Source organism: Aquarana catesbeiana, linkage group LG06, assembly GCF_042186555.1.
Source record: "Aquarana catesbeiana isolate 2022-GZ linkage group LG06, ASM4218655v1, whole genome shotgun sequence".
In the NCBI taxonomy this organism is placed as follows: domain Eukaryota; kingdom Metazoa; phylum Chordata; class Amphibia; order Anura; family Ranidae; genus Aquarana; species Aquarana catesbeiana.
In genome coordinates, this window is record NC_133329.1 from 276,011,622 (window position 1) to 276,037,809 (window position 26,188).

Sequence of the window (26,188 nt, forward strand, 5' to 3'; positions counted from 1 at the left end):
TGATACAAGAGGTGGTCAGAGACTGCAGACATGGTACAAGAGATGGTCAGAAACTGCAGATATCATACAAGAGATGGTCAGAGACTGCAGACATGATACAAGAGATGGTCAGAGACTGCAGACATGATGCCAGAGATGGTCAGAGACTGCAGACATGACACAAGAGATGGTCAGAGACTGTAGACATGGTATAAGAGATGGTCAGAGCCTGCAAACATTATACAAGAGATAGTCAGTGACTGCAGATGTGATACAGGACATGGTCAGAGACTGCAGATATGATACAAGAAATAGTCAGAGACTGCAGACATGATACAAGAGATGGTCAGAGACTGCATACATGATACAAGGGATGGTCGGAGACTGCAGACATGCTCCAAGAGATGGTCAGAGACTGCAGACATGATACAGGAGATGGTCAAAAACTGCAGACATGATACAGGAGATGGTCAGAGACTGCATACATGATACAGGAGATGGTCAGAGACTGCATACATGATACAGGAGATGGTCAGAGACTGCGGACATGATAAAGGAGATGGTCAGAGACTGCGGACATGATACAGGAGATGGTCAGAGACTGCATACATGATACAAGGGATGCTCAGAGACTGCAGACATGCTCCAAGAGATGGTCAGAGACTGCAGACATGATACAGGAGATGGTCAAAAACTGCAGACATGATACAGGAGATGGTCAGAGACTGCATACATGATACAGGAGATGGTCAGAGACTGCATACATGATACAGGAGATGGTCAGAGACTGCGGACATGATACAGGAGATGGTCAGAGACTGCGGACATGATACAGGAGATGATCAGAGACTGCGGACATGATACTGGAGATGGTCAGAGACTGCGGCCATGATACAAGAGGTGGTCAGAGACTGCAGACATGATACAAGAGATGGTCAGAGACTGTAGACATAATACAAAAGATGGTCAGAGACTGCAGACATGATACAAGAATAGGTCAGATACTGCAGGCATGATACAGGAGATGGTCAGAGACTGCATACTTAATACAGGAGATGGTCAGAGACTGCATACTTAATACAGGAGATAGTCAGAGACTGCAGACATGATACAGGAGATGGTCAGAGACTGCGGACATGATAAAGGAGATGGTCAGAGACTGCGGACATGATACACGAGATGATCAGAGACTGCATACATGATACAAGGGATGCTCAGAGACTGCAGACATGTTTCAAGAGATGGTCAGAGACTGCAGACATGATACAGGAGATGGTCAAAAACTGCAGACATGATACAAGAGATTGTCAGAGACTGCAGATATGATGCCAGAGATGATCAGAGACTGCAGACATGACACAAGAGATGGTCAGAGACTGTAGACATGGTATAAGAGATGGTCAGAGCCTGCAGACATTATACAAGAGATAGTCAGAGACTGCAGACGTGATACAGGACATAGTCAGAGACTGCAGATATGATACAAGAAATGGTCAGAGACTGCAGACATGATACAAGAGATGGTCAGAGTCTGCATACATGATACAAGGGATGGTCAGAGACTGCAGACATGCTCCAAGAGATGGTCAGAGACTAGAGACATGATACAGGAGATGGTCAAAAACTGCAGACATGATACAGGAGATGGTCAGAGACTGCGGACATGATACAAGAGATGGTCAGAGACTGCGGACATGATACAGGATATGGTCAGAGACTGTGGACATGATACAGGAGATGGTCAGAGACTGCGGACATGATACTGGAGATGGTCAGAGACTGCGGCCATGATACAAGAGATGGTCAGAGACTGTAGACATAATACAAAAGATGGTCAGAGACTGCAGACATGATACAAGAATAGGTCAGAGACTGCAGGCTTGATACAGGAGATGGTCAGAGACTGCATACTTAATACAGCAGATAGTCAGAGACTGCAGACATGATACAGGAGATGGTCAGAGACTGCGGACATGATACAAGGGGTTAAAATAAAGAAGAAAGCCGTGCTTAGGAAAAAGTGAGGTTAAAAAATGAAGGTTGCTGCCTCCCCTGATAGGGCTCCCCTGAGAGAGCTCTAGAAAATGCCAAAAAAATAACAAAAGATAGGGGTTAAGTGGCGCTACCTGTTAACTAAGGGCACTAAATATAAGGGAAGGGGCGGGGGCTGTGCCAAGGGTATACGATGGACTATACCCTAGGTATACAGTCAACACCAAGCCTCAGCTCCTAAATCGCAGCCTGAAGATCTCAACCCAGTGCCTAATGTGGGAATACTACTTGTGTATATGTGTATAAGTGTATAAAGGGCACACATCCTAAAAAACCATATAGATACTACATAAATAGATAAAATAATCCCTAAACTAAGGTACCGCAGGGGCAACCTTTAAAGTGCATAGTAAAATATGTGCATAAGATACGTGAGATACCAGCATAAGAAAATTGCATAACACATAAATCCTACCAATTACAATAAAATATTATACAAATGTGCGTATAATGTGCATCTACGCAATCAGACAAATCTAAGAATAAATGCCCAGTAGTGTTATATCCAGCGGAAGTTAAAAAATAAAATATGATAAGGTGAAAAAACATCCATAGAAAACAGCATAGATAGAAAAATGTATAATGTCCCAAATGGTCAAATGGCCATAAGAAAAAGAAAAAATGACAAAGTTCAAACCCCTGCAGGGGTAATGCGTATAATGTTGCACTCTATATCGCCTGTTCACCAGAGTGTCTGCTATGTAGATCCCAAAAGCATCCCTTTGGTTCCAGATAGGATGGACGTGGCCATAAATATATACCAAACTTCAGTTCTGGGTATTCACGTACAGTTTTGTCTAATGCATGGGATCCAGTTCACCTCCTTAATGATGCTCAATGAATAATGATGTGTGGCTATTGGCTAACAGTCAGACCCCAGGGCTGGTGGGACACCTGGATTATCATTAAGGAGGTGAACTGGATCTATCCCATGCATTAATACCCAGAACTGAAGTTTGGTATATATTTATGGCCACGTCCATCCTATCTGGAACCAAAGGGATGCTTTTGGGATATACATAGCAGACACTCTGGTGAACAGGCGATATAGAGTGCAACATTATACGCATTACCCCTGCAGGGGTGATAGGATTCGGTGAGTGGGGACCCTTGAGGGGGAGCATATAAGTCACCTGGATATATTGCAAGCACTCAAGTTACCTATGGTGATTTCTATATGTGGACTGCTATTTTTTATCTATATATTTGTATACACATCCTTTTTGGTGGTGTTTTGATTTTTTGATTTTTATTTATTTTTTTTAACTTTGTCATTTTTTCTCTTTCTTATGGCCATTTGACCATTTGGGACATTATAAATTTTTTTATCTATGTTGTTTTCTATGGATGTTTTTTCACCTTATCATATTTTATTTTTTAACTTCCACTGGATATAACACTACTGGGCATTTATTCTTAGATTTGTCTGATTGTGTAGATGCAGATTATATGCACATTTGTATAATATTTTATTGTAATTGGTGGGATTTATATGTTATGCAATTTTTTTATGCTGGTATCTCACGTATCTTATGCACATATTTTACTATGCACTTTAAAGGTAGCCCCTGCGGTACCTTAGTTTAGGGATTATTTTATCTATTTATGTAGTATCTATATGGTTTTTTAGGATGTGTGCCCTTTATACACTTAAACACATATACACAAGTAGTATTCCCATATTAGGCACTGGGTTGAGATCTTCAGGCTGCGATATAGGAGCTGAGGCTTGGTGTTGATTCTATACCTAGGGTATAGTCCATTCTATACCTTTGGCACAGCCCCCCGCCCCTTCCTTTATATTTAGTGCCCTTAGTTAACAGGTAGTGCCACTTAACCCCTATCTTTTGTTGTTTTATGATACAAGAGGTGGTCAGAGACTGCAGACATGATATAAGAGATGGTCAGAGACTGCAGACATAACACAAGAGATGGTCAGAGACTGCAGACATGATACAAGAATAGGTCAGAGACTGCAGACATGATACAGGAGATGGTCAGAGACTGCGGACATGATACAAGAGGTGGTCAGAGACTGCAGACATGATACAAGAGGTGGTCAGAGAATGCAGACATAATACAAGAGATGGTCAGAGACTGCAGACATGATATAAGAATAGGTCAGAGACTGCAGGCATGATACAGGAGATGGTCAGAGACTGAAGACATGATATAAGAGATGGTCAGAGACTGCAGACATAATACAAGAGATGGTCAGAGACTGCAGATATGATACAAGAGATGGTCAGAGACTGCAGACATGATACAAGAGATGGTCAGAGACTGCAGACATAATACAAGAGATGGTCAGAGACTGCAGACATGATACAAGAATAGGTCAGAGACTGCAGGCATGATACAGGAGATGGTCAGAGACTGCAGACATGATACAGGAGATGGTCAGAGACTGCGGACATGATACAAGAGGTGGTCAGAGACTGCAGACATGATACAAGAGATGGTCAGAGACTACAGACATAATACAAGAGATGGTCAGGGACTGCAGACATTATACAAGAATAAGTCAGAGACTGCAGGCATGATATAGGAGATGGTCAGAGACTGCGGACATGGTAAAAGAGATGGTCAGAAACTGCAGATATCATACAAGAGATGGTCAGAGACTGCGGACGTGATACAGGAGATGGTCAGAGACGGCAGACATGATACAAGAGGTGGTCAGAGACTGCAGACATAATACAAGAGATGGTCAGAGACTGCAGACATGATATAAAAATAGGTCAGAGACTGCAGGCATGATACAGGAGATGGTCAGAGACTGCAGACATGATACAGGAGATGGTCAGAGACTGCGGACATGATACAAGAGGTGGTCAGAGACTGCAGACATGATACAAAAGATGGTCAGAGACTGCAGACATAATACAAGTGATGGTCAGAGACTGCAGACATGATACAAGAATAAGTCAGAGACTGCAGGCATGATACAAGAGATGATCAGAGACTGTGGACTTGGTACAAGAGATGGTCAAAAACTGCAGATATCATACAAGAGATGGTCAGAGACTGCAGACATGATACAAGAGATGGTCAGAGACTGCAGACATGACACAAGAGATGGTCAGAGACTGCGGACATGATACAAGAGATGGTCAGAGACTGTGGACATGATTCAGGAGATGGTCAGAGACTGCACACATGATACAGGAGATGGTCAGAGACTGCAGATATGATACAGGAGACGGTCAGAGACTGCAGACATGATACAGGAGATGGTCAGAGACTGCAGACATGATATAAGAGATGGTCAGAGACTGCAGACATAACACAAGAGATGGTCAGAGACTGCAGACATGATACAAGAATAGGTCAGAGACTGCAGACATGATACAGGAGATGGTCAGAGACTGCGGACATGATACAGGAGATGGTCAGAGACGGCAGACATGATACAAGAGGTGGTCAGAGACTGCAGACATAATACAAGAGATGGTCAGAGACTGCAGACATGATATAAGAATAGGTCAGAGACTGCAGGCATGATACAGGAGATGGTCAGAGACTGCAGACATGATACAAGAGATGGTCAGAGACTGCAGACATAATACAAGAGATGGTCAGAGACTGCAGACATGATACAAGAGATGGTCAGAGACTGCAGATATGATACAAGAGATGGTCAGAGACTGCAGACATGATACAAGAGATGGTCAGAGACTACAGACATAATACAAGAGATGGTCAGGGACTGCAGACATTATACAAGAATAAGTCAGAGACTGCAGGCATGATATAGGAGATGGTCAGAGACTGCGGACATGGTAAAAGAGATGGTCAGAAACTGCAGATATCATACAAGAGATGGTCAGAGACTGCGGACATGATACAGGAGATGGTCAGAGACGGCAGACATGATACAAGAGGTGGTCAGAGACTGCAGACATAATACAAGAGATGGTCAGAGACTGCAGACATGATATAAAAATAGGTCAGAGACTGCAGGCATGATACAGGAGATGGTCAGAGACTGCAGACATGATACAGGAGATGGTCAGAGACTGCGGACATGATACAAGAGGTGGTCAGAGACTGCAGACATGATACAAAAGATGGTCAGAGACTGCAGACATAATACAAGTGATGGTCAGAGACTGCAGACATGATACAAGAATAAGTCAGAGACTGCAGGCATGATACAAGAGATGATCAGAGACTGTGGACTTGGTACAAGAGATGGTCAAAAACTGCAGATATCATACAAGAGATGGTCAGAGACTGCAGACATGATACAAGAGATGGTCAGAGACTGCAGACATGACACAAGAGATGGTCAGAGACTGCGGACATGATACAAGAGATGGTCAGAGCCTGTAGACATGATTCAGGAGATGGTCAGAGACTGCACACATGATACAGGAGATGGTCAGAGACTGCAGATATGATACAGGAGACGGTCAGAGACTGCAGACATGATACAGGAGATGGTCAGAGACTGCAAACATGACAGAAGAGATGGTCAGAGACTGCAGATATGATACAGGAGACGGTCAGAGACTGCGGACATGATACAGGAGATGGTCAGAGACTGCAGACATGATACAGGTAATGGTCAGAGACTGCAGACATGATACAGGAAATGGTCAAAAACTGCAGACATGATACAGGAGATGGTCAGAGACTACAGACATGATACAGGAGATGGTCAAAAACTGCGGATATGATACAGGAGATGGTCAGAGACTACAAACATGATATAAGAGGTGGTCAGAGACTGCAGACATAATACAAAAGACTGTCAGAGACTGCGGACATGCTCCAAGAGACTGTCAGAGACTGCGGACATGCTCCAAGAGACTGTCAGAGACTATGAACATGCTACAGGGGTTGTTGGAGGCTGGGGGCATGCTTCAGCAGTCAATCATGCCCTGGAGACACAGTACATGACATATTACAGATAAGTGTATAAAGGGGACCAATGGGCCATGCAAAAAGTGGCAATGGGCTACATGTGGCCCTAGCCACTAAGCACTGCATTGTGTGTTTGAAGGGAAGTACACATGCTTTTTCTAAAACCCCAAGAGCTAGCTCTCTTATCCAGCTCTGGCAACACTGTCAGGATGCTTGCTATGGGAAATAAAATACAATCTATTGCTGGAGATTGCATGCAAGGACCAGTCTTCACACAGCAACAATTCTACCACCTGGCAAACTTGAAGACTGGTACAACATAACCTGAAACTTTCAGGCTGAAAGGGAACCCCTCAGGACTCTCCCTAAAACGTAAAATGATTTTAAAAGTCCAGCTGAACTTGAAAATGATCCCTTGCAGTGATGATGTGCCAGCAGTGCAAGGGTTACCTGCATGTTAACTTTTGTCCGATCTTCTGCTATTCAATGCCGTTCACTGACGGCCACTGACGACCACTGCCTTGCTAAAGAAGCTGAGGGTGAAGGTGATGGACTGGCAAAGCATGTCTCCAGACCTAAACCCTATTGAGCATCTGTAGGGTATCGTCAAACGGAAGGTGGAGGAGCGCAATGTCTCTAACATCCACCAGCTCCGTGATGTCATCATGGAGGAGTGGAAGAGGACTCCAGTGGCAACCTGTGAAGCTCTGGTGAACTCCATGCCCACGAGGGTTAAGGCAGTGCTGGAAAATAATGGTAGCCACACAAACTATTGACATTTTTAGCCCAATTTGGAAATTTTCACTTAGGGGTGTACTCACTTTTGTTGCCAGGGGCTTTCTCAGCAAAGAAATTCCAAAGGGATGTTTTCTTAACAAACCAAAGCATGGAGATGTGGATGGATGGGTGAGTTTGCTTTGGAAAATTAAAAATAAATTGCATACAATTTTCAGTTTGTGGTGCTCAGATACAGTTTACCTTTGCTTTAATCAGAAATATTTGTCTGCAACAGTATTGGACTGGATGGACTGGTGTCTTTATTCAACCTTACCAACTGCATAACTATGTAACAGAAATGATTATCCTCAAAATTAATAACTTCATTACTCATACGAATGTTCACTATGTTTTGGTCTACAGAATTGTGTGAGCTCCTCATAGTAACTACAAAAAACACAATAAAAGATCCATGGTAAGATTCACTTATATTTTAATATAACCTATATAGATAGTGGAAAAGCAATACTGTTTGATGAGATAAAGTTTGCAAAAAATATGTGATGAAAATAACTTATAAACAGTGAAAAAATGCATATCAGCACAACCTGTTGGTCAAGAGAGACAGCTGAATTTATATGCAAATCTTATTTTTCCTAATGAATGTAATGCTTCTATATATGCATTGGCATACTGTCAGGAAAGGTTTCACTTGCTGGTGGCACCATCAGATCCTTGAGCCGCAGTACTGGTGTCCACCAGCGGGTGTCTCCCAGCAGTCTGGAGCCATCATCTCCTGCAATCAGGCATCACCTGAGACTGGTTGCAGGAGGTGTGTATTTATACCCGGCAGACGCTCTTACATTTGCCTTGGTATTGTCCTTGAGCCCTGACTTGTATTTGTGATCCTGTTATCCTGAACCTGTTCCTCCTGTGATCCTGTTATCCTGAACCCTGCAGCCGCCCCTCGACCCCTGTCTTGCTGACTTATCCCTTCTTCCTGTTGCCCTCTCCCTGTCCTGTCCTGCTCCCTGTTCAATCTGACTGATCTCTCATGTATGACCCTGGCTTGATTACGTGTATGATTATATCTCATCCTGCACTCACGTTTGGTTTAGAAAGCTAATTTTGTGTGTCACTGTGGTTTTTTGCTGGTTTGCTTTATTGTTTATGACTTATGCTTTTAATAAATATTACTTTTTCACTTTACATGCATTTTGGTTTTTGTCTTCCCTATTGCAGTCCACACATTTCTGGTCACACCTTGTTTATGACACATACCAAGAACTATAGTGAGTATCAAATGTAGCTCTTGTATATTTCCTGATGTTGCTTTAGGAAATAAGTAATACAACTGTGAAATCTATAGATCAAGATAATACCTATAGGTAAAATTTGTAAATACAGATTTACCTAGCGATTTCTTTAAAACATCATACATATATACAGTAGATCAGTGTTTCTCAACTCCAGTCCTCAAGGCGCCCCAACAGGTCATGTTTTCAGTATTTCCCTCAGATGAAACAGCTGAGGCGCTTTACACGTGCTACAGCCCTAAAAATAGCGCCTGTATAGCGCCTCTCCTGTGTCTCCAGTTTGAAAGCCCAAGGGCTTTCACACTAGAGCGGTGCGCTTGCAGGACGGTACAAAAAGTCCTGCAAGCCACATCTTTTCTTTTTTCATCCCTTTTTTGGCTGCTTTTTGACACACACAACGCCCCAGTCTGAAAGTAGCCTAAGGCAGCAAAACTGATCAAATCACCTGTGCAAAATAATGGAAAGCCTGAAAACATGACCTGTCGGGCACCTTGAGGACTGGAGTTGAGGAACTCTGCAGTAGATGTTTTCTTACCGTCAATATAAGTGTATCCCTCTGCATGACTAATATTCAATGTAATCTTTACCAGACTCCAGAAGATTAATGCAGCTGAACCTTCATCACTGTACTTACTGAAAAGATAGTGAACAATGCAGCAGCTCCTCTTTCACGGTCTGAAGAGCAATGGATGGGATCCTGATGAGCACTACCCTACTAGGGGTGACATCCTCTAAATAAAGAGGTTTCCAAAGGTCCAACTGTAATGTTAAACATAATAATAATTATATTACATATCACAACACAACATAATACATACAGTATTTGAATTCCAGAAACTCGAGATACACATACTGGTGCCTATTTTAAAGTGTTTTGTTTTGTTCAACCTTCCTTATAACCATCTGGGGTAATCTCTGCATTGTAATAAGAAAAGCTGCAAATAATGACTAGCCTTAGGAAGTGACTCACCAAAAGTGAAACTTCTATCACAATGGGTGGCAACATTTTAAAAGCAAAGAGCCAATCAAAAAAAGTGACAATTAAGATGTCATAGTGCAAGAAAGCAAAGTTTGATTTTTAATAATTTTAAATTCCAAAGTGTCTTGTGTGAAAATCATATGTAGCACTAACTCTCGGTGGAGCTGCTGGTTTAAGCAGGCTTGTTACCTTCACTCTCCTTCCCTCTGTTTTACCGGCACTGGGTCTAGGGTTCCGTTGAGTTTACCTCTGGACGATACACACACCAACACTTGAATACATTTCCAATGCTTTATTAACCGATTTACTAAGGAAGTAGCAGGAAAGAGGCAGAAGGGAAACTGCAGAAGAAACTCAAATTTCTTCTTATAAGGTTCTTGACAAATGTCCTGGTAGAATTTGGATAATATAATAGAATGCGCTCCCCTCGTGAGACACACTCTTTGCTCGCCTGGATAGGCCTCTCTCACTTGCCTAGCAGCCAGTACGTAGCACGAACAAAAGTCCTCTGCCACAGGATGTACCGTTTTTTCTTGTAGTGAATGTCAGTCACAGTGCTTGAACCTTTAAGCCAACCCAGCAACACTATGCTGTATAGTTACTCTTAGGATACGTCCTCCAACCGAGTCACCAGGCCCCTCTCCAGACCAGCACGCTGCATGATCCTTCCATGACGGGTCCTCCCCTGGGATCTCCCCGGTTGTCCAGCTTCTTCCCTTCTGGATAGACAGCTCAGGACCATTCCTCGGCTGCTGTGGCAGGCCCCAGACAAGCTTCTGGGCCCACCCCTGCGCCGCAGCGGTGTGGGCCTCCGGAACGGAGGACCACGAGATTGCTCTCTAACGCATACCTGTCGGCCAGGAGGGCCAGCAGGTGGCTGTAAAACGAACCCCCTAATATGGCGTCTGTCCCATAAATACCCTTGTCTCAGAATGCAACTCGGAGGACCACCTCCACCAAGTTGTCTCCGGGACAGAAGAGCATCCATACGCTTCGACACGTTGCATTTCCAACACTGACCAGCAATAACAGTGACACCCACCGGTCAGTCTGGAAACACACACAACATCAGCCAAGCTGGAACAGAGGCAAACTTAACCTATTTAACGAACAAATTACTAAATTTACCTAACATATGGTAGATTGCAAATCTACCAGCGCTACATACTCCCCCCACTACAGTAGACGTTGTCCCCAACGTCTGTCCAAAAACAGTAACAGTAACTCCCAAGCCTGGGAGCAAGTATTTGAGTTTCTTATAACTTGGATAGACACAGAGAGAGGAAAAGACAGTGGAAAGACACTATAAGACTTACATCTATAAAACATTATGTTCACATCCGCAAACAAAACCATCCTACGATTATGCATAACCTCACTATCTATCTTAGCTGAAAAGCCTCCCAGCTTGATAGGAGATCCTATAATTCCTGAAAAGTAAAACTTATTAAACACACACGCATATGTATACACTGTACAATATTAGGAGCAAAGCCTAATTTTTAGAGAAAATGAGCCTCTCTTCCTTTTATCCATATCAGAATAAACTTAAGGAGTCCATCCCTGTACTATGATTTCTTCAATTAAAGAAAAAAAAATAAATCCGGCTAGCAAAAGAAGTCCTTGGATTTAAAACACTGAGCAGCATATGTAAATCTTGACCACGTAGATTTCTTTACACTAACACTAACTAGCTAACTACTTGCAAAGTTCTTTTGTCCAGAATTACCAATAAAACCGGGGATCTGGCAATGTCAGTGGTTTTCCCGTTTTATCCACAGTGGTAATGAAATAAACAACATCATCTTTTCCGGGCCTGCAGATATCCACTTTGTCAGCACCGAAGTTCCAGTGCATGAAACATCCACTAAAACGTTCATCCATCTTAGCAGAACATCCAGTCTTTCGGAAAGGCTTAGGCACAGACAAATAGTCCCAAACAGCTTCACTGTACCAACGTTCCAGATTAGTTTCAATCACCTGCATTATATCCTGGGGCACATAGGGGAACTCCAAACCATACTCGGCAGCGACACGCTTGTTTAACATCCTCTGCAAACGTGCAAGTTTGGGCAAAGATCTGTCTCTCCCCATACCAGGTGGTACACAAGAATCCAATGACTTGCTCACCATAGACCCAGCCGGTGTCTGTAGTGAACTAGCAACTTTTGGCAAAGTACCAGTAAAAGTACTGTGTGGCTCCACACAGGGTGACGTCTTCCCAGAACTCAGAGCTGTCCATTCAGGGAAAGTCATAGCAGAGGCAACATCTTCACCTTGTGACCATAACAGCTCTTGTGACATAGTCTCAAATAGGTCATCATCCCCGGAAAGATCCGACATGGATTCTAATTCCGAGTCTCTCAACTCTTCTGCTGGTAGATATTTACTCACAGTCCCAGATACATTCCCCATCAGTGGCTTACCCGTTCCTGATGTGGACTCTGGTAGCTCCGGTTCAGGTAACCTCTGGGGTAGGCCTCGACCACGGCCGCGGGAAGCCTTCACATATCCTACCTTCCTTTGAATAGGCACAACAGGAGTAGGTGTAGTGGATGCAGAAATCAAAGTAATGTCCCCTGACGAGACGACAGCAGCAGTGTCTCTCTCCGGAACATTGTCAGCAACAACAGGCGAAGTGGTGGCCTGTTGTTCTCTCTCCGTAGCGGTAGCAGCTTCTACTGTGGCGATACCTGTTGCCCAATCTATCCGATAAGCACGGGGCGATGTGGTAGGTTGCTCCACCACAAACAAGTACTCTCCACATTGCGGACATCGGCCAAACGGACGGAGATGTACGGCCAATCATTCACATTGGTGGCAGATCATACCCAGTCCCTCAATATCTCCTGAGGTGTACAGGACAAACCTCCCCTGCGGCTTCAAACAAACTCCAGTATCTGTGAGCAGAGTTCCAGATAGCACAGTATTCATCACGGTGCTTACAGGGAACATTCTTGGTCCCATGATTGGCTGCATCGCCGGAAAAGACATGGCCACACTCTGATCTTCTCAGGAGGATCACGAGGCCTTTCCTCTCCCTCTGGCGCCAAACACACACACGCGTCCCACGCGGTAACAAGTAGGGTAGGCTCCTCCCACTTGTTCTTCTAGTCACGTAGCTCCCAGGCCTTCACTGGCGCCCGCCGTCTACACATTCAGAAATAAAGTCCTGCAGTTTAACCTTTTCTCTTCCTGAAGTATTTTTTCAAAGTCCAGCTCTCTCCGTAAATTCCCGGTAAAACACCTCTCTGGGTTGCAAGAATTGACGGTCAACAAATCCCGGACGACGCGCCCACATGTAGCACTAATTCTCAGTGGAGCTACTGGTTTAAGTGGGTTTGTTACCTTCACTCTCCTTCCCTCTGTTTTACCGGCACCGGGTCTAGGGTTCCGTTGAGTTTACCTCTGGACGATACACGCACCAACACTTGAATACGTTTCCAATGCTTTATTAACCGATTTACTAAGGAAGTAGCAGGAAAGAAGCAGAAGGGAAACTGCAGAAGAAACTCAAATATACCAGTTTTTCTTGTAGTGAATGTCAGTCACAGTGCTTGAACCTTTAAGCCAACCCGGCAACACTATGCTGTATAGTTACTCTTAGGATACGTCCTCCAACCAGGTCACCAGGCCCCTCTCCAGACCAGCCTCCCCTGGGATCTCCCCGGTTGTCCAGCTTCTTCCCTGCTGAATAGACAGCTCAGGACCATTCCTCGGCTGCTGTGGCAGGCCCCAGACAAGCTTCTGGGCCCACCCCTGCGCCGCAGCTGCGTGGGCCTCCGGAACGGAGGACCACGAGATTGCTCTCTAACACATACCTGTTGGCCAGGAGGGCCAGCAGGTGGCTGTTAAACGAACCCCCTATTATGGCGTCTGTCCCATAAATACCCTTGCCCAGAATGCAACTCGGAGGACCACCTCCACTGAGTTGTCTCCGGGACAGAAGAGCATCCATACGCTTCAACACGTTGCCTTTCCAACACTGACCAGCAATAACAGCGACACCCACCGGTCAGTCTGGAAACACACACAACGACACACAACGACAGCCAAGCTTGAACAGAGGCAAACTTAACCTATTTAACGAACAAATTACTAAATTTACCTAACATATGGTAGATCACAAATCTACCAGCGCTACACATATATATAATTATTTTTCTACAAATGCTGTGTTTTCCCTATAATGACCTGAAAAGTCTTTTCACAATGAGCTGTAGTGGCTTAATTTCAGAGTATATCAAGGGTCAATGGTGGCTGGTTTTTGGGAGGGCGCAAACAAACCAATTGCAGCCTCACTGTGCCTATCAAATGCAGCCACTGTGCCATCAATTGTAGCCACTGTGGCGGCGGCCTCTGTGTCCTCCATGCTTCCGCCGTGCGTCTATTCTTTCCTCCTTCCTCCAAAAGGATCGCCTGTCCGGCGTCCTGAAAGGGGCCGGATGCATGAACAGGGGGTGGCCGCGGCAGCAATGGATAAATTCATGCTATGCATGAATCTATCCATTACTCATATTTGGGGGTGGTGTGATAGAGGGGGCGGCGCCCGTGCGCCCTTAATGGATGGGCTGCCACTGCCAAGGGTCCTTATTACATTTATTAATAGCAAAAACTGAAGGTGATCAAAAAACTGACATGAAATTTCAGTGAAAGTTTTTTCACCAGGGTCCATTTTCAGTGGATATATGCTAGGGTACTTATTGGCACTGTAAAAATAGTTTAAGTGCTATAACTTTCCATCCTCACATTACCAGCATCGCATTCTTGGGTATTGTTGATATGGAAGAGATTTTTGACGGTTAGCTCCCTGCTGGTGCTTGAAAATAGGCCCCCTGGCAGTGGCATCACTAGGGGGTGGCTATTAGGGCTATAGCCCCGAGTCTGGGGCCCATAGCCCCAAGTCTCTTAACGGGTGGGTTCAGTCCCGCAATTAGCAGTTATGTCCGGGGCCGGAATACAGGGGACAGGGGCGGACTGAGTCGTGGTAGCGCTTGCTCCGGCTCTGCCCCGCCTCCAGCTGACTCCATTCTTGGCCACTGGTTGCTAGAGCCGCCTAGCGTCTAGCAACCAGTGATGTCACAGCCGCAACTCCCTCCTTGCCCAGCATTCAAAGCGGAGGAGGATTCTACTTTCTCCTCCTCTGCGCTAGTGCTCATGGGGCCTAAAGAGTTGAGCCCAGCCCCCTTGTCATGGTCCTGGACTGGATCGTCCCGCCACTGGTCCGGTGGCGGTGGGGTGCAGGACAGCGGCACATTCAAACAGGGAGGGGGAGGCCTGGGCAGCCGGGAAGAGCCAAGGGAGGAGTGAGAAAGAGAGAAGACAAGGCCTCACCACCACCCTGAGCAGCATCCCTGGCACCTCCAGGACCCTGCACTCCTTCCCCAACCTCCTCTCCCAGCTCGCTGTGACTGTCATGGAATAGGAAGAAAACAGGCCGTCTGAGGATGGTCGGGAGGTAGGTGGATCACACATGCCTACCCACACAGACAGGGGCTGGGACAGTAGGGACTGCAGGCAGGGCTAGGGGGTCTCTCTTTCCCACCCCCTCTCTCTCTTTCACCTATTCTTACCCACTCCCCCTCTCACCCCATTCTCATCCACCCCCCTCTCTCTCACCCTCCCTCACCCCCCTCTCATCAACCCCCTCTCTCTCACCCTCCCCCACCCCCCTCTCAGCCACCCCCTCTCTCTCTTTCACCCCTTTTCATCCACCCTCCTCTCAGCCACCCCCTCTCTCTCTTTCACCCCTTTTCATCCACCCCCCTCTCTCCTACCCACCCTCACCCCTCCTATCTCTCACCCCCCTCTCTCTCATCCTGATGTAAGGGGGGGTCTCTCTGGGGACCCTGATGTAAGTAAGGGGCTCTCTGTGGACCCAGATGTATGGGGAGGCTCTCTGGGGACTTTGATGTATGGGTAGGCTCTCTGGGGATTCTGATGTATATAGGGGCTCTCTGGGGACCCTGATGTAAGGAAGGAGTTCTCTATAGACCCTGATTTATTGGGAGGCTCCCTGGGGACCCTGATGTATAGGAAGGCTCTCTGGGGACCCTGATATAAGGGGAGGCTCTCTGGGGACCCTCACGTAAGAGGGGCTCTCTGGGGACCCTGATGTAAGGAAGGGGCTCTCTGGGGACCCTGATGTAAGGGGAGGCTCTCTGGGGTCCCTGATGTAAAGAGAGGCTCTCTGGGAACCCTGATATAAGGAAGGGGCTCTCTGGGGACCCTGATATAAGGAAGGGGCTCTCTGGGGACCCTTATGTAAGGGGGTATCCACACTCAGATATGTAACAATATTTTTATATATATCTATATATATATATATAGATATATCTATATCTATATATATATAGATATATATATAGATATAATATACATGTGTATGCCTGCCCAAGCGTATGACTTTCTTTATTTTGCTGCTATGGGCTCTGGCCCCAGATCTTTTGTAGACCTAGCAACACCCCTGCAGTTTAGGAGTGCAGTTTAGCTTTCTATCTATGGGAATACAAAACCATATGCTGATCTCTCGTCTAATGTGAATCTAAAGCCGTTTACACACGACCAGACTTTTCGACCGGACTGGTCCAACGGAACAAATCCATCGGACAATCCCACCGTGTGTGGGCTTCATCGGACCTTCAGCTGACTTTTTCTGTCGAAAATTAGACGGACTTTAGATTTGGAACATGTTTCAAATCTTTCCGATGGACTCGAGTCTAGTCGAAAAATCAGTTCGTCTCTATGCTAGACCGACGGACAAAAAAGGACGCAAGGGCAGCTATTGGCTACTGGCTATGAACTTCCTTTATTCTAGTCCCTTCGTACTTCATCACGTTCAAACCAACAGATTTTTGAATGGACTTTAGTCCGTTCGTGTGTGGGCAAGTCCGGTCGTTTGAAAGTCCATCGTAACTCCGTCGAAAGTCCGTCGGAAAGACCGTCGGACCTTTGATGCTGAAAAGTCCGCTCGTGTGTACGCGGCATAACACAACCTGCGTAACACATGCAGATATTTATCAGAGATCATAGCACAGCCTCTGAATTTTGTTCAGGAAAGACTGGCATTTACTTCCTGGACTGAGGAGTCTGCTTAGAGATAACACAATCATGCAAATCCTTCTGCTTATGAGTTCGTGGCTGTTGCCAAAAATGTGTTACTGTTAGGGCTGGGCTCAGCCCTTCCCTCCTCTGAGCTGGCCGCTCAGCTGTCAGCTAATTGCCAGCTCCAATCTCTCCACAGTGACTCACCTGTTGATGATATCCTGCTAGTCAGTCCTGCCTACTTCAGCTGTCCAGCCCAGATGAGCTCTGCCTTCACCTTGGTCAACATCACAGAGACTCCTGCGTTCCTGTTAAAGACTTACTTGGCTGTCATTTCTACTGGCTCCAGATCCTGCTTGCTGTTCCACTATGCTGATCTCTGGCTTCCTGACTTTCTGGCTTGTCTGACTATTTGTTCCGGTTACCAAACTTTGGCTATGTTTTGACTACGTTTGTTCTTTTTACTTTTATTATTAAACAAGTGTGGTTTTACTTTACTTCTGTCTCGGTCTGATTCATGGTTTCTGACAGTAAGCGAAGGCCATGAATTCAGAAGATGCAGTCAATCCACTTGTTGGTAATATTTTTTCCAGACTGGGTGAGCAGGATCACCGCATGGATCAGTTTACCATGGTGTTACAAGCGCTCCTGAGTCGCACAGCTCACCTGGAATCTCCCACTGTGGCTGCTCTGGTACAACCTGTGTTGCAGGCTGTCCCTGCTGCTGTTCCAGTCTCTGTGTATTACCTCTATAAGAGGTATGTCTGGTTCCACTCCACTTGCCCAGCAATTTGGGGGTGATCCAGTCCAATGTAGAGGGTTTCTCAACCAGGTTAAGATATACTTTGAGATGCTGCCCCAGGCGTTTCCACCAGACAGAAGCAAAGTAGGTTTTGTGATATCTTTGCTATCTGAGGGAGCCTTGGCCTGGGAAAACCCTCTATGGGAGACGCAAAAACCTGTTGTCTTGAGTTACCCTGAGTTTGTGGCTGCTTTTAAAAGGGTATTTGATGTTCCCGCATGCTCCGCTTCTGCTGCCAAGTGCCTTATGTGCATCAGAGTACATGAGCTGTTACGCCATTAAATTCTGTACTCTGGCAGCAGAGGATGCTTGGAACAATGAGGACCTCATGGCTGCTTTTTCTCATGGTCTCTCGGATACCATCAAGGATGAGATAGCAACCCGAGATATACCCACTGAGCTGGAGAAGTTGATCATGTTTGCTATCCTCATTGACTCCAGACTCAGAGAAAGACTCTCTTTTAAGGAGCGCTTGCGGAAGCCTCCGGTATATTTGTCTCCGAGCTTTGTAGTCCCACCCTTGCCTCCCTCACCTCCCATGCCTCCTGGTACCGAGTCAATCAGTGAAGGTGAACCCATGCACTTGGGCTTCACGTGTCTCTCTGCGGATGAGAGAACCCTTAGAAGGAGGGAGAGATTGTGCCTTAATTGTGGCTAGGCAGGTCACTTGTCCTACCCATCCAGGGAACGCCCAAACCTTGAGGTCCTGTCACAGACAGGCTCTAATCAACTCTGGGTCTGCAGGCCTGTTCATTGATGCTGCCTTTGTATCGAAGCACTCAATGCAGCTGCGTGACACTCCACTTGCCATGGGAGACCTCTACAGCCTGCCCATGTGACTCATGAGACTGTTGCGTTGTCCATTGTCGTAGGGGCTCTTCACTTTGAGATAATTCAATTCCAAGTTATTTCATCAACTAAATTTCCGCTGGTTATTGGTTATCCTTGGTTACAGAGACACAACCCTTCTTTTGGCTCAATGCTGAGGTTCTCTCCTGGTCGCCACAATGCAGTGAGACATGCTTCCAGAAGGTAGCCAAGGTCCTGTGCACCTCTTCACTCTCCTCCCTGCCGGAGGAGTACCACGATTTTAGCGATCTCTTTGACAAAGGTCCACACCGGTCGTATGATTGCACAATTGATCTTCAACCTGGTGCCATCCCCCCTCGTGGCCGGGTTTACCCTTTTGTCGGTCTTTCTCAAGGTTTTATCAGCAAATCCTTGTCTCCTGCTGGTGCTGGTTTCTTCTTTGTGAAGAAGAAGGGTGGTGATCTGAGATCTTGTAATAATTATTGGGGTCTCAATCGTTTCATGATTAAGAATGTCTATCCAATTCCATTAATTATGGAGTTATTTGACCGCCTCAAGGGAGCAACAGTTTTCATGAAGCTTGGTTTGAGAGGGGCATACAATCTCGTGAGGATTAAGGAGGGCGACGAGTGGATAACTGAACTTAATATCAGAACAGGCCATTATGAGTACCTCGTAATACCTTTTTGCCTTTGTAACTCCCCGGCAGTTTTCCAGGAATCCGAGATCTGTTGCAGTTATGTGTGGTTTATCTTGATGATATCCTCATATTTTCAAAGTCTCTGGAGAACCACCACACAGATGTCTGTCGTGTGCTTCAGAAACTAAGAGAGAACAATCTCTATTGTAAATTGGAGATGTGCGAATTCCATTGTGAACAGGTTAAATTCCTGAGTTATGTCATTTTCACTGCTGGTCTTTTGATGGACCCAGAGAAACTTTCAGTAGTCTTATGCCCCATACACACGGTCGGATTTTCCGACGGAAAATGTGTGATAGGACCTTGTTGTCGGAAATTCCGACCATGTGTAGGCTCCATCACACATTTTCCATCGGATTTTCCGACACACAAAGTTTGAGAGCAGGATATAAAATTTTCCGACAACAAAATCCGTTGTCGGAATTTCCGATCGTGTGTACACAAATCCGACGGACAAAGTGCCACGCATGCTCAGAATAAATAAAGAGATGAAAGCTATTGGCCACTGCCCCGTTTATAGTCCCGACGTATGTGTTTTACGTCACCGCGTTTAGAACGATCCGATTTTCCAACAACTTTGTGTGACCGTGTGTATGCAAGACAAGTTTGAGCCAACATCCGTCGGAAAAAATCCTAGGATTTTGTTGTCAGAATGTCCAAACAAAGTCCGACCATGTGTACAGGGCATTACAGTGGCCTGACCCGTGGGTTTATGTCCTCTGCATCGTTTTCTTGGCTTTGACAACTATTATCGGAAGTGTATTCATAACTTCTCGTTTCTGGTCAAGCCCCTGACTGATATGACCAGAAAGGACGGTAACCCACAGCGTTGGTCTCCGGAGTCCACTAACGCCTTTGAGAGTCTCAAGGCTGAGAGAGGCTGCCTTTGTTTCTGCTCCTGTGTTGGCACATCCTGATCCTACGTTACCTTTTATCCCTGAGGTTGATGCTTCTGAGACTGGAGTTGGAGCCCTTCTGTCTCAACGTCCTACCTCTGAGAGCGCCATGCATCCCTGTGGCTACTTTTCCAGGAAGTTGTCACCTGCAGGGTGCAATTCCGAGACTGGTGACAGAGAGCTGTTAGGGATCATTTTAGCCCTGAAAGAATGAAGACATCTCCTCGAAGGTACCACTGCGCCAGTTTTCATTCTTACTCACCATAAGAATCTCACATTCTTGTCTGAGGCTAAACGCCTCTCTCCCAGAAGGGCGTGATGGGCTCTTTTCTTGTCAAGTTTCAATTACATTGTCTCATTCTTACCCAGTACTAAGAATGTAAGGGCTGACGCTTTGTCACAACAGTTTTCCTCCACTTCCAAGATGGAGTCGGTTCCGGTTCCTGTGATTCCGCCTGATCGTATTCTGGCTACAGTTCGCACCAGTCTCACTTCTCCTTTAGGTGACAAAATTCTTGCTGCTCAGGTCCATGCTCCTCCTGAGAAACCTTGTGACCACTGCTTTGTCCCAGAGAGTCTCCGTACTGCCATGCTCCAGACTTACCATTCTCCCAAGGCTGCTGGCCACTCTGGGAAGAATCAACTCTTTTGGGCCATTTCCCAACAATTCTGGTGGCCTAGTCTACGTGCTGATGTAACTGCCTTCATAGCTGCCTGTTCCATGTGTGCTCAGAGTAAGACTCTACGACACCTTCCAGTGGGCCTCCTACAACCCATACCCAATGGGGAGAGGCCCTGGACCCCCATGTCTATGGATTTCATTGTGAACTCCCACGGCAACACAGTTATCCTTATGGTGGTTGACCGGTTCTCAAAAATATCGCATTGTATTCTACTTAAGAAGTTGCCCACTTCTAAGGAACTTTTACTCGGGAGATCTTTCGCTTACATGGGCTACCCAACGTGATTGTCTCAGGCAGGGGTAGTCAGTTTGTGTCCCGGTTCTGGCGAGCCTTTTGTGCACAGTTGGGAATTCAGCTTGCTTTCTCCTCTGCGTATCACCCGCAGTCTAATGGGGCCACAGAACGAGCCAATAAGTCCTTGGAGCAATTCTTACGTTGCTATATTTCTGACCATCATAACAACTTTTCAGGCCTCTTACCATGGGCGGAGTTTGCTCACAACAGTGCCTTGAATTCTGCTTCCCAATTGTGCCCTTTTATGGCAAACTATGGTTTCCAACCTTCCATGTTGCCTGACTCATTTGTTCCGCAGAGTATTCCTGCATTAGAGGAGCATCTCTATGGTCTTTGTTCCACTTGGGCACAAGTCCAGGAGGCTTTGCTATATCCTAATGATAGGTACAGACTCTATGCTGACCACAGACGCCTGCCTGTGCCTTTTTACCAGGTTGGGGACAGGGTCTGGCTGTCATCTCGCAACCTCCGACTTCGTGTTCCCTCTCTGAATTTCGCACCTCGGTTTATTGGGCCTTTCCGTATTCTTCGCAGGATTAACCCCAGTGGCTTACGCATTAGACCTTCCTTCTAATATACGTATCTCAAATTTATTTCATGTCTCCTTATTAAAACCTTTGGTTTGCAACTGCTTTACCACCTCGGTGCCACGTCCTCATCTTGCACAGGTTGAGAACCATGAGGAGTATGGAGTATATTACATTGTTGACTTCCATAGGTTCCGAGGGCGCATACAGTACCTGGTGCATTGGAAAGGGTACGGTCCAGAAGAACGCTCTTGGGTCTCATCCTTGGATGCACATGCCCCTGTCCTCCTCCGTGATTTTCATAGGCATTTTCCCCCCAAGCCTGGTGGTCCTCCGAGGGAGAGGGGTTGCATCTCAAAGCGCATCTCCACAGACGTCGCGGGGCATTCCAGTGGTTAGGTAGCCAGCTGGGCAACCTGAGGAGCCTATTCTGGGACATCTCTCCTTTGGGCCTTGGTTGCAGGATTGGTGAGCGGGTACATGCCCATCTTACAGGTACAAGCAAAAGACACTGCATGCAGACAACGTTGCCTTCTCTTTGCCCACACCTGTAGGACCTGTGTTACACTTACACCATGCTGTGCAGTTACAGTATCCACCTTGCTTACCTGGATACTGCCAGCATACTGCACATAACCCCTGCCTGCCAGGATATCCTTAAATATATATACCTTGTTCCCTCAGCCAAACAGGACACCAAGTGCACCAACAAAGAGCTAGCTGAAGACTTAAGGCCTTTATTTCTTCTGAAAGACTACAACATATCCCTCTCACAAGAGATTACATTTATTGATGCCATAAGGGCTTATACTTTTACCTAAGACTCTATTTACCAAACAAGCGGGTAAATATAACTTACAAGTTGAGATACAATATTGAACTAAACACTTTGTTTAAATGGTTCTTTGGGACTGTGGTCTTGAGGTACAGAAAGGAGAGTTTTGACATAAGAAAGGGTCATTCCTCTTCCCTCCTCCTGCCCGGACTCATAGAGCCCAACTAAAGTAGAGTTGGTGGTTAATCTGTTTAAATGTTCTTATCATACTGCTATCTGTTATTATCTTTGTGGCTATCTCTGCCTTCAGGGTCTTTTGCCTTAAGAGGCCCTGGAAGTAGACAAATTATATTGTTGAATGTCATTGCTCTAAATCTTCCAGTCCAGAAGGCACAGTTGCGTTGTTGGATTACATTTAACTGTCAAGTTGTTATTGCTTTATTCTATGCCAAAGAAGGTCTTCCAGTAAAGAAAATACTTTCTGATTCAATACCGCCTGTGTCTATTTACTACATTGTTTGTTAGGTGTGCCAGAGGGACTGGGACTGTTTTTGGGGTTGACAGGCAGAGTACAGCACCAAAAATACTCAAGCGGCTCCTTCGGGGGTGACACTACATGATGATCCCTATTTCAAACATCATTTAAGAAAAAGAGAGCGGATCGGATTGGATAGAATCATATGGAAATGGACAGGCGATCTGTTTCCATCCGATTTCCCCATAGAGGAGACTGTGTACGTGTCCACTCTGCAAAGTGGAGAGGACAGGACCTGTCGTCCGCCTACTCAGCGGGGATCAACGGAGCCATCCCCCACTGAGTAAGCGAAATCCACTGTACAGAGGCACCCATGTGAAAGGGGCCTAAAGGAGGAATGCAATACTCTTTCAGCTGGAGACTAATTGCTAGGATCTGCTGGCTTCTGGGAGACACCTGCTAGTGGACACCAGTATTATGATCCTATGCTCTGGGAACCACAGTGCCACCAGCAGGTGATCCAGGTCCCGACAATGTAATGTTCTAGATAATATCAGTTATATAACTGCATGGGAAAGCCAAGGAGGGAGTAGCTTCATATGTATGCATGTACTTAAGCATCAGTAACAAAACAACTTTAACATGACTTTGTGGAATAATACATTTTGGATACAATTTTAACATTTGGTGTGTGATGTACAGTATTGTGCAAACGTTTTAGTCAGGAGTGAACAAATGCTGTAAAGTAAGAATGCTTTCAAAAATATATATTTTAATTGTTTATCAATTTATTAATTGTTTATCAGTTTACAAAATGCAAAGTGAACGAACAGAAGAAAAATCTAAATGAAATCAATATTTGGTGTGAATACCCTTTGGTTCTGTACATATGAACAAAGTCAGGTATTTAGTGGGATTCAGATGTATGATTAACCAATTATACTAAGCAGATGCTAATGATCATGAATTTCTTATGTAGGTTAAAACACAGTCTTTAACTGAAACATAAACAACTGTGGAGGAGGCTTAATACTGAGTGAGGAACAGTCACAAACTGCTACTAAGTTGAGGTTGTGGAAGACATTTAAGAAGTTTAATGTAACAGGTCATACACCATGGCAAGACTGAGCACAGCAACAAGACACAAGATAGTTATACTGCATCAGCAAGGTTTCTCCAAGGCTTAGGCTACGTTCACACCTGGGTGATTGGAATCGCGGGTGGAATTATTTCTATTTAAAATATTTGCTGTCCTCATAATGTATTAAACATGGTGGGTTGTCTGTCTAAAAGGAACTGCACAACTTATTCTATACTGCTTGGTGCACCATCCTGCTCACTTGTGTTAATTTTTTCCTTGTGTCATGCCATTACATGTACATAGCTGAAAATTTGTGGCTTGTATTTTCTAAATTCTACAGCCAAATTAGTTTTCTTTTTTTTAAATTAAATTACTAACCTGTGACGACTGACAGATATGGTATAGGCATTGAACTTGTTTCATATTCTGTGGGATGATTTGTAGAACCTGGTCCCTAAAAAGTAAAAAATAGTATGAGCAGACAGATATTTATTATTTTGTTTAGGCAATTACAATTCATTTTTAAAGGATCAAAAGGGTATAACAAGTCAGCTTTAAAGCAACAGACTAAACTAGAAAATATATTGGGACTCCTCCCCAGTTAGATACTAATAAGAATGAACCATTTATTAATACATTAATGCCTTGCTCATTTAATAACTCGAACGACCTTGAGAATTTCTGCATGGTTCCTTTTCATCTCTCCGGGCATCTTAAATTCTCAGGAATAGTAATCTGCTTGAATCGATTTTTTTCTCTTTTTCTGAAAAAAGAGGCATGCTTAACCCTCCAAGGGGACAATTAATGTGCTTATTACAGCACTAAAGTTTAGTACTAAATCTGATGCGGATCCCACCGAGAATAGTGTTTAAGTGGTCTCTACAAATTGGAGACTTTATAGCATTTGTAGACAGGTTCTGTAAAATATGATCATTTCTAGTCTGACTGCCTACTCCATTGAAGTCTTTCATTTATTATTTGAATGATGTGCTGGAATAAAAGCAACTAAAATGTCTACTGGTAGTTGTGGAAAAGATGAAAATCAATTTATTAACCATTAAATGGCAATACACTATGAAGGTGTTCATCTTGTGGGCATGATAAATATTTTTTATAGCAAACCCTATCAATTCACCAAGAACTAGTAGTGATCCTATGGAAATGCTTATGTAGACAGGGATTTCCATCACAGACCTCATAAAAAAGCAACCTCCCTGTGATAGTATTATTGAAATTGTGATTCTTTGGAATTTTTCAAAAATATAGCTATTAAATAATATATATAGGTAATATAGGTATGAAGTCATTGTATATTCAGTGCCTGCACAGATTATTTTAATATCTTTATTATATATTATAATTTATTCTGTTATATAAAACAGTATCTGTTTAATTGGAGTGTAAGTAATCTAAAACAAATTCCTTTACTTCATATAGTTTTCCAAACATCTTCACCCTGCCCATGCCTTAAGCTGGTCATAGATGGGCAGAATTTCAAACCAAAATTCTACGGAAATGTTTTAAAAAAAGTTTGTTCATTTTTCTAATCATTAGTGGATCAAATCAGTGTTCGTTTTTGACTGCCGTGACGAGAAAATTTGAAGGGGCTGAATGGTAAATTGTTTTCGAATGAAAGAGTTTCTTATAGTATATGTGGTTTTCATTTGGTAAACGAATATTCTGTGAATTTTCTACAAATTTTCCTAGGACTTTTCCTAAGAATTTTCGTTTGAAATTCTATCTATCTATAGCCAGCTTTACTGTACTTAGACAGGTCATGCATTAGCCAATTTGTGGTTGAAGGAAGAAAATTACTTGATTCCCCCATCAACAGTGTTGATGGGGGAATCCCTCCCATTGAGCTATTGTATTCTGACAGCAGAAGGTTTCCCCACAGTCAGAATACAGTGATCTCTACTTGTAACTTATCCCTGCCGGCAGTGTTCGTATAAAAAAATACTGACAGGATGGTTGTACTGAACTCAATCAATTGATCAACTTCGGTACAACCAGCCTGCTCTTTCAAAGATTGAAATTTGGCTAGTTTCGCCTCCTCAGTATCCCCAGTAATATTATTACAATTTGAAAAGATGCTTCATAAGGCTTTAAAACAAACCTCAGACCAAATAACAAAAAGCCTAACCAAAGAAATAAGAGAGCTGGGAAACCGCACCGCAGCCTTAGAAATA

General features: G+C 44.6%; 1 protein-coding gene across 1 annotated transcript in view; it reads right to left on the reverse strand.

Annotated features, from left to right (window-relative positions):
• CPO (carboxypeptidase O) overlaps nt 1-26,188 on the reverse strand; it is a 170,943-nt gene that overhangs the window by 80,884 nt on the left and 63,871 nt on the right. Inside the window, exons 3-4 of the mRNA XM_073633393.1 lie at nt 24,378-24,453; nt 9,568-9,692 (exon numbers count right to left, since the gene is read on the reverse strand). Of these exons, the coding sequence (XP_073489494.1) occupies nt 9,568-9,692; nt 24,378-24,453 (201 nt within the window). The remainder of the gene's footprint in view (nt 1-9,567; nt 9,693-24,377; nt 24,454-26,188) is intronic.